Source organism: Drosophila gunungcola, chromosome 3R (genome assembly GCF_025200985.1).
Source record: "Drosophila gunungcola strain Sukarami chromosome 3R, Dgunungcola_SK_2, whole genome shotgun sequence".
NCBI classification, from domain to species: domain Eukaryota; kingdom Metazoa; phylum Arthropoda; class Insecta; order Diptera; family Drosophilidae; genus Drosophila; species Drosophila gunungcola.
This window is the reverse complement of record NC_069139.1, coordinates 11,079,864-11,089,507: the sequence shown is the minus strand read 5'-3', so window position 1 is coordinate 11,089,507 and position 9,644 is coordinate 11,079,864. Positions and strand designations below refer to the sequence as shown.

The following is a 9,644-nucleotide window of genomic DNA, read 5'->3' as shown; positions in this document are numbered from 1 at the left end:
TGACAGTACCGATGAGATCTAATTGGCTCCAATTTTCTTATAAAAAAGTTGACTTTAAAGTCTTAAGTAAACATGTTTAAAACGCTTTTTTAACTTGATAAGCGAAGTACATTAAAGTAATAAAAATAAGGAGCTGGCCGCCTTTTCAGGTATGCTCTTTCGTTAGTGAACATTGTGTAACAACGATAACAAAATATGAAAGTATCTTTATAATGGTCAAATAAAATTTTTACTATGCCATAATCAACTTCAGACTTCTAAAAATAGTCATAGAGAAACATTGAGCAAACGAAATCCATGCCTCTCCTGTAAAATTTGCTTAAAGTCGATTTTATGTGTTTTCCTGCTATGTTGCAGAATCTTTTGATGAATATTGTTTTCACTTAAATTTTAAAAATCGTAAAGGTAGCAAGAATCTTTTGCATGATTTCAGAGATTTTTAATAAAATGTCTATAAAATATGAGAAAAATTGTCGTTTTTGAAAGAACTTTTATTAATTAAATATTGAATTGGTGAAATAACTTTGAGAAGATTTGAATCAATATGTATAAGCCAATTCCAAGGAAGCTACAGTCTAACCAACTATTTGAGTTATACATAACTCAACTACAAAGAATTTATTACGCCTATCTTGTAACTAGTTTGTCTTGAGGAAGTTAAACTACGCGATGGGTATCCGGTAGTCGTAATACTAACCTGCGGTCTTTCATCTGGCCTCAACTGTGGTTGTTGTTGCTGCCCGACGCAGCGTATTAAGCCCGTAAACAAGTCTACGGGCCATGGCTCCGGTTAAGGCAATGGCAGCGCCAAAGGCCACGACTACGGCGTTTGCCAGAGACTCCGGCTACAGCTCCGGCTCCGGCTTTGGCTCCTACTGGGCTGCAGCCCTGAGTATGATTTGTTACTGACAGCGTCTCAGGCAGCAGAAACAGCAGCAGCAGTAGCCGTAGCAGCAGCATCATCGCCCGGAGTCGAGGCTGGGTTTGATTTATTTCTCGTTGTACAATTTATGAGTGAAGGTGAAGCGGCAGCAACACCACAACCGGCCCAAGGATGTCCCACCCAGCCGGACCCTGGGCTCTTGTTCTTGCAACTCATTGAGCTGAACCCGAGAAGCGTCCTTCCAAGGGGTTATGTTCCGGAATGCGAGGGGTTTTTGGCTTGGGTGGGGGACTCTGTGACTGTCAGGCAGCGCGTATTTCAGATGCGTAGAATTCCCCAAAGATTTGCAAAATGCCGGGGGAAAAGGAGTGGGCGCCAAGACATGCTTACGCCCATGTACCCGGTACCAGCCCCGATCCCCGTGCTTCCCCCTTTTGAAAACCCGCTCCTTTCGCAGGATTGTGATGGATGCTGCTCGCCTACTTTCGCTGTGGTGCGGTGCCTTTCCTTTTTGGGACTCAAGGGGACTCTGCGGTGGCGAAGGGATGGGAATGGGAATGGAAATGGGATAAGAAGCTGGCAGTCCTCGCGTGCAGACCCATTAGCGGCTGGAAGCGTCTTTTATTTCAATTACCACCGCCTTATGCAAAATTCAGCAAACACTTGGCAATAAGGAGATGCGTTATGCGGCTTGTTCCTTGCCAGCGAGTCCTTACTCCTCACTCCTCCCCACCCCTTACCCAGCCATTACTCATTGTGTGCCTGCTTGGCGGCGCCTTTGAAACTGGAAGCCGGAATTGTCATCGAGTCGAGTCCCTGCATTCAGCAGGTAATTGTTCCAAACTTTGTCCGAGGGCTTAAGCTGTAATTGCCGTCGAGGAGTGTGAATTATGCACGCCTCGAATATTTCAATTACCCTGCTCCAGGCATACCACTCTCACCTCGTCAGCTCCTCCTTACATCCCGAAATCGAAAGTGTCCCGCCTTTGATGTTCCCGCGTGTCGGCGCCTGAGGCGAGCAGGGTTTTGAGCATTTGCTGATGACCCCACCTGACCTTATCGTTTTTCAATTACCGTCCGAACACCGAACCCTGGCCCCACCCTGGCAATTAAGGACCATAATCCGGGTCCCAGGATGTCAAATCCGGATTCGAAATTGCCGAGGGGTGGCGGACACATTCGTATCGCCATCAATCATTTGGCGGGCAAATTAAATTGCAGCCGCCGATTCATCATAATTAATCTAGATCTCGCCCATCTATTATTAAGATTAAACATTTATTTACATTCGTTACGGAATCGATTAGATTCGATTGCTCGCTTTGGTATCTCTAGGTATGCGATCGTGTGCACAGGAATGTATCTGTCAAATACGCTTTATGCTCAATTGCTACATTGCGCCACATATGCACTCTCGACCTATTTACTTAATTACGTATAAAAATACTTAGAGACTGAGCCACAAAACACAAACATAAACAAAAACTCAATTTACATATTTACAAGACAACGCGACATCGACGTCGTTAACCTCCTCCATCCAGCCATTTTTTCCGGGGCGTTTAGCGAGGGCGTGGGCGTGGGCGCTGGCAGTAACGGGGGGCGTGGCCTGTAACGAGATGATGGCTACGACTCCTGAGCTGATGGCGGCATTAAAAATCACCGACTTACCCGGCTCTGTGGCTCCCGGAGCTTCAGACATCGAACATAAGTTGCCGCTCGACTTTGGCTTGGCTTAGGGGGTTGCACGGGGGTTGAGGGGCGTGGAGGAGGGGGTGGGGGCCAGCAGGACGACCAGCAGGACCGCCAGGAGCAGCAGGGGCAGCGGGGGCAGATCCAGCCTCGACCCCAGTTCGTGCTGCATGGCCGCGTGCTGCTCACTCTTAATGATATGCACAAAGACGCTGTCAGAATCTGTTTGGAAGAGGTAATAAAAAAGGTTGGAATATTGTATAAACAATATTATACCATTTGCATGTTGGAAAACAAAAACACTATTAAAAATATTTTAATAAATTATTCATGATTTAGAGATGAAACTAAGTTTCAATAAGCAAACAGCAAATATATTTAAAATATGATTACAAAAAAGAGCTCATTAAATATAGAAGCTCTTATATACGGTTTAAAACTTATACTTTCTTAATTCGTTGTAATTTAAAGGTTTTATAAATAAAAAAAGGCCTAATGGCTAAAGAAAATATAGCACAATTTTCGCTAATGACATTGATTTATTTTCAAATCACGCAAATCTAAAAACATAACGAGTAATATGTATATATGTTTTTACTTCGATTTGCTCTTTAAATCAAATTATTTATAGAACTAATGACTTTTGGAATGTTATAAACTAGTATCTTAATTTAATTTTCAATACATTTTAGTACATTGTTTATAACTGTGTTTCGTTATTTATGGTTTGAAATATGCGCAATGTGCATACATGAATATTTAATTAGAGCTATTTAGTGGCATGTTTAAAGCATAATAAAGCTTAAAGTGAAATTATACTTGTGTTCTACAAACTAAAAGTGTCTTGGTTTAATTGGTTTAAAACTGCATTTTCGGGTTCAACAGAGGTAAAGGGCTCAGTTTAAAGGACTCACTCGAGTTGTCCGCGGAGCAGGTGTAGTTGCCGGAGTCCGTGTGCAGGACCCGCGATATCACCAGGTTGCTGGTCTTCATCTGCTGCTCGGACACCACGCGGATGCCGCCCCGCGAGGAGTCGCTCACCAGCTCCGTGTCCTTGTGCCACAGCATGTGCGTGTAGGGTCCTGGAGCCTGGGGCGCGATGCAAGTCAGATTGATGTCGCTGCCACTCTGGATGAACAGCTCGCGGTTGGCCAGGATCTGGGCCTTGGAGGCTGTCAAAGAGCGGCGCCGATTTCGATTAATGGGTGAGTCAACAAGTTGCCATTGGGGGGTCCTCTGTGCCACCCCATTCCCCTTCCCCTTCCCTTTCCCTCTCCCCTTACCAGCCCCACTGTGTGCTGTGTGAAGTCGTTGGGTGTTTGATAAACTAATTTGTCAAAGTAATCCCAGCTCTTTGCGCCCTTTTGCGCCCTCGGGCTGCTGTCTTAACAGAGATGTAAACAACCTCTACATGGACTTACAAGACAGCCAATCGATTGACACTCAAAGGGGGCAATGAAGTGTGTACTTGGGAGAAATCGATTCTATAATTATGATGGGTCATGATAGGGCTCTCCAAAAAGCCAGTATTAGAAAAATCAATTTTGATCAGATTTTCATTGCTTGGCAGAGTTTACCTAATTGTACTTTTGAGCTTGTTAAGCAAGCAGTTCTTGTTGTACACCAAACAAAAAATTGTCATTGAGATTTAATGTTATCTGCCAGAAACTTTCCCAAAAATTTTCTTTTTTTTTTGCAGGTAGCCTATAGCTCCTATATATGATATAGCTCCCATAGAAACAATAAAAATATAAAAAAAAATTTTTTTTTAAATGTAAGCTTTCTATTTTGAACATTTTTTTTAAGTTCCTTTTGAGTTATTAATAATTTAACGACAAAGTTACTCTTTTAGTTCTGTTACAATCGAAAAACGATATCGTATAGCTGTGATAGGAACTATCGAATAATTGAGCTGCAAATCATCATAGTTTCAATGCTTTTAAATATATACGCAAGTAAACCATAACTTTATGTATATGAACTGTTGCTTGCCGAAGTTTGCCTTCTTTCTTGTTAAGTATTAAATTAATAAATGTACTGTTTTTCATTGTTTAGTTTTGTTTCTTAGCGAAATTCTTATTATTATCTATGAAATGTACCATAAAATCTGAAAACCCACCAATGGCCAGTGTATAGTATAGTGTTTCTCTCTCCTCATAAGTCATAATACCCCTCTTAAGTGGAAGTCACTCACTCACAACGATCAGCTTGTAGGCCAGGCTGATCTTGGGCTCCGTGGACACCTGGCACTCGTAGATGCCCGCATCCCTTGGCTGCACCGAAACGATCTTGAGCACCCACTCGTCGGAGTTGTCGATGTGGCGCGCCAGGAAGCGCTGGTCGTTTGTGTAGGTCATGATGCCGATGGTCAGGATGTGGAGGTCCCGCTGTCGGATCCAGGACACTGCCCGATCGCCCAGGTGCCGCACTCGACAGTGGAGGCGGGCGGTGGTGCCCAAGGCGGCGATGATCTCCCGCTCCGTGGAGTTGTCGAATAGTGGGTCGAGTCCATCGTAATTATCTGGTATTAGATTGGACAGATCCTCGGCGGCGGCCATGTGACCTTTGGGTACAAAATAAACAATACAAAATTTTAAAGTGCTTGAATTAAAATAGTCTTAAATAAGAAATGCATAATTTATTTATGGCAAGAAAGCGATTTGAAAGACATTCCTATCAGAAAATGTAGAAATTATTTAGTTGATAGGCAACAATTTCAACAAGATATTTCCCAAACTATTTCCTAATTTTTCAAAACAATGCCTGGAAATAAAGAATATAATTTGGTTGGAGAACTAAATGCAATTACAAAATTGTTTAAACTCTGTTAGAAACAATGTTTATTTACGTAGTTCCAAGTCAACTATTTAAGACCAAAACATTTCGAAAATGGTTCAATTAAATCCAGACCCTTTCGCATTGATACAGATATCTGAATATCCAAAGGGGTCCCATTTTTAGAATCTAGGAATCCCATTAAACAGCCCCGGGGTAGTTCATTCAAACAGCTGTATCTGAACGTCAATCTAAACGTATTCAAGTGCATTCCAGGGCATGAGCCTGGGGGGCAGACAGATGGATGGACACAGGAAGCGTCAGATAAATAGACAGTCCGACAGACAGATAGATAGATGGATAGATAGATATGCAGGCAGACAGACAGACAGACAGACAGACAGACAGACGGACAGACAAATGGGGTGGCTCAATCCGCTGGTGTAAGTGCCTCAGCTGGCTGGGAATCAGCACTCATTTGATTAACGAGTATTCGTGCCTAATTTATGCTCCAGCTTAAGCATGCAGCCCATCGGACCTATACCCATTCCCACGTTTATGATCCATCGATGGGCGGCCAAGTGATTTATTTGGGTGGTGCTGGTGCCAGTGGTGCTGTTTCTGCTGCTTCGCCACCCAACTGGCGATGTATTAGCCGACTAATGCGCTAATAATCCATGAGTGCCTAAACAAATACAAACACAAATACAGCTGTGCTTGGAATGGGACTGGTACTGCGACTGTGGATATGTGGATATGGAGTGGATAAACACATATTGATTTATAGGTCAGGATCCATTGTGTGTGTGCGTGTGCGATTGTGGTTGGGCAAATTTAGCTATCAAATATCAAGCAATAAAATGACGTTAAACACTTAATTGAAACTGTTGCTCACACAGCCGATAGCGATGATTTCGTTTTTGGCCAGGCCATCGCAAGCACTTCAGTCGAAATTGCTTTTTATGCTGGCCACAAAATAAAAAACTCCCTCCCACACACAGCCCAACACATTCTCTCGAACCCACAGCCACACACACATTGGCAAAGAATATGTAACAACATAAAATTTTTTAATAAAAGTTGCGTATTTACATACAAAGTGCGGGGTGGTAAGTTGGAAAATTGCCGGGTCGAACCGCAACCGCTGCTTCAGTGGCCACGGCTAACACCTCCCCCTGCCCACTCCCCGCTCCCCACTTCTCATTGCTCCCTTCACTCTCTGTTAAAGCGAGCTGCAGTCCCCCAAGCGGACCCTAAACTGAGTTCAGGTGCCATAAATTACAAATGAGCAATTGCAGCTGCTCCTGGTCGCAATTCAAACTCACACACTGCGGTTGTGAGATGCGAAATAGATGGGATCATAAACAATTCCGGACAGTTGGGAGTGGAGATTACCGAATTCGGATCCCTTTTGTAGATCAGTTACCCATAAGGGAGCGTGGCACAAAATATACACCAATTTTACTTTTGCCCAAATGACATCAGAAGTTTGGGCACTTTAATTGAATAAACTACGTACCAAAGTTTTTAATTAAAACGAGTGCATAACAAAATAAACAACAAGGCTATTTAGCTACATGGCAAAATACCTTCACATGGAAATGAAAAAACTTTTAAAAGGAAATTCAATAATAAATAATTTGTGGCCAAAGAAATTTTAAAATAATTTAATAATTAATAAAACACAACAAAAATAAAAACACTAAGCAAGTATGTAATGATTATATAAAGTTTTTATATTTGTTGCATAGTTTTGCACCTATTTTTAATAAAAACCATTTATTTTTATAGAAATATGGAAAGGGGTAAAAATAAAATTTCCTAACTTGTTCATTTAATTTAATATATTAAAAATGTTGATTGTTGTTCTGAGTTGAGACCAAGAATAAATATTTGTGATTTTGAATCCCAAATTGTAAATGGTGGGTTTAAAAATGTATTTATTTATACAAATGTTATCGTAGGCCAAGACCTTAACGACCCTAGCAAAAATGCCAGTTAATGGTTTAAAATTGTAAGCAACTTTTGTTTTAAGTTTTGAAAACTCGCGATATAGAAAATTAAATTAAGGGACAGGGCTTTCCCTTCCAAAAATGGAACGTCCTTTTATTCCCCTGCTTCCACTTTGAGATCAATGGCCCAGAGTAATCCCTGCCATATCCCTCAATCTAATTGCTTCGCACTCCCCATTCTCCACTCCGAATGTCAATACCTTCGGCTTTGCTATTCTCATTTATAATGCCATTTCTGACACGATTGCCCAGTCCCCTGGCGGCTTTGGCTTTACCCTTTGAGTGTTGTCTGATTAGATTTAAGTCCGTACTCACCGAAGTATTGGCTGCTGCGCCGGCTCTGCTTGTCGACTGGTGCGGTTAATCCCATGATCACGAGCAGCGCCATAAAGTATTCCACCAACATTTCATGCGCAATTTGTGGGGCTCTCGAATTACTTATAACTGCAGCCAGGATGAAAAAGGAGGAGAGCGACAACAGAAAAGTAATTAAAATAAATGATGGCAATCGCGGAACTCGACTCGACTCGACTCGTCTCGACTCAATTCAACTCGAGTCGACTTGACTTGACTGGAAAGGCAACACACAAAGGATGATGATGAAGGACTCTCGGCCCCAGCCCCGCCCCCCTCTTGAGTCCACACAATTGTGGAGAAACAATAACTGAAAGGGATTAGGCCCAGGACTCCTTCTTATCGGAGCTCCGGAAACCGCAGCACATTCATTTAAACTGATGACAAGACCGCAATGCGGTCGAGTTTTCAATCACCATGACGCCCACAGGACAACAACGAGCCGAAGATGTCCTTGCGGATGAGGGGAGGGCGGCGATGCGATGGGATGGGATGGGATGGGATTGGAGAATTCGAGCTTTTGGTAATTTCTTCATTACACACTAAGCTGTCCATTCATTGCTTTTGGCCAGCGGAAGAGGAAAAGCAGAAGCATTTGCCTGGCCCGCAGGCAGCAATTTCGCTCTGGTCACGTTCCGATAATACACTTAATTATGTTCGACAGGGGCGTGGAGGAAAAGGGGAAAATAAGGGAGGTGAAGGGGGCTTGGGACGGTCGAGGGTTGGTTAAACACTGCTACCTTTTCCTAAGAGCGGACTAGATTCGGTGGCCGCGGTCGGAGTAAATGTAGCGCGAACTGCGTGCCGCCATCTCATGCGCAACGTAACGCATTCGAGCGCGTTGCGTTTGTGTCCTTTTGCGCGGGGGCAGGTCTTCGTCCTTACGTAATTGCCCTTACGCGACGCAAGGAGCTGGCATCTCCGAACCGTCACAGAAGCACGCAACTCGAAATCAGTCACTCCAATGACGCGATTCCAATACCAATTCCGATTGAGATGCCAGATACGAAAGCCAGCCGAGCAGGCACACGAGTCACGTTTCACCAGGGGTCACGTTTCCCCAGAAGTCGCGGGTAACGAGTCACGGGTCACAGTTCACGGGTAGCAAGTTCCCACGTTTCCGGTTTCTCAGCGCTCGTTGCGTGTGTGTGGCTTGAGGCGCGCTAAACAACTGAACGGAGCTGCTCCTCCGAGTCCTCCAACAATATGCAAATCTCCGGGAGCATCGGGAGCAGCAGGAGCCACACGGCGCCTGCGCAGCTGCAACATGTTGCGGCAACACTTATTGAAGCCAAATTGAATGGTGAGCGCCAGGCGGCACATGGGGCGTCGGAGGGTTAAGGCCCTATGCTGCTCCTGCAGGTCCTTAAAGTTCATTGGAGGTGCGTGGCTGAATGTGCTTATGAAATATTTAACAGGGCTCCGTTTGATTTGTGTCACGCAACGACACAGACAAGATCGTCCAAAGGAGCAACAATGGGGAACCAGTAATATTAATACAAAACAACATCAATAATAAAAGGCAGAGAACTCATGCATGACAAGGCGCCTTTTTTCAGTCAGCTTTTTGCAATTGAAAGTGGCAGCGACAGACACACACCCACACACGCATTCGTACACCATTGTGTGCCCATTGTGTCAAAACGGAAACGGATATGAAGCGGCCATGGGTGCTGTTGCTGCTGCTCCTGCTGCTGCTGCTGCTGCTGCTGCTGCTTCGCATGATGTCGCTGTGCTGGCGGGCGACTTATCAAAATCGATGAGGCAACATATGGTCGATTTTAATTTTCTAACATATCTCTCTACGCGGGCATACATAGAAGCCATCGACACGACACAGGCCACTGGAATACCTACACATACTCTGGCAGAGACACACGCACACTGACATCCGCACCTCGGAAAGTCCTTTGCTTCGCCTCCTCGGT

General features: G+C 44.0%; 1 protein-coding gene across 2 annotated transcripts; it reads right to left on the bottom strand.

Moving 5' to 3' along the window:
* Positions 1-1,954: 1,954 nt before the first annotated feature.
* On the bottom strand, positions 1,955-8,875 carry LOC128253481 (V-set and immunoglobulin domain-containing protein 10). 2 transcript variants are annotated; one of them, XM_052981912.1, is made up of 6 exons: positions 8,457-8,875; positions 7,678-7,806; positions 4,770-5,138; positions 3,490-3,747; positions 2,555-2,797; positions 1,955-2,509 (listed from the first exon to the last, which is right to left on the bottom strand). In XM_052981912.1, the coding sequence occupies exons 1-5, from the start codon at positions 8,530-8,532 to the stop codon at positions 2,619-2,621; spliced, it is 1,011 nt and encodes a 336-aa protein (XP_052837872.1). In that variant the 5' UTR covers positions 8,533-8,875; the 3' UTR covers positions 1,955-2,509; positions 2,555-2,618. The 2 variants fall into 2 exon arrangements, with proteins under 2 accessions (XP_052837872.1, XP_052837862.1); XM_052981902.1 differs by having other exon boundaries at positions 1,958-2,492.
* Positions 8,876-9,644: the final 769 nt, after the last annotated feature.

What these genes read in the sequence shown, in the direction of transcription:
- LOC128253481 (XM_052981912.1), bottom strand. Translation starts at nt 8,532, where the DNA reads ATGAGATGGCGGCACGCAGTTCGCGCTACATTTACTCCGACCGCGGCC. An exon ending in CTACAAGCTGATCGTTGTGA is followed by an intron (nt 3,748 to 4,769) that starts GTGAGTGACTTC and finishes GCTCTTTGACAG; the next exon opens with CCTCCAAGGCCCAGATCCTG. An exon ending in CTGCTCCGCGGACAACTCGA is followed by an intron (nt 2,798 to 3,489) that starts GTGAGTCCTTTA and finishes TCTTCCAAACAG; the next exon opens with ATTCTGACAGCGTCTTTGTG.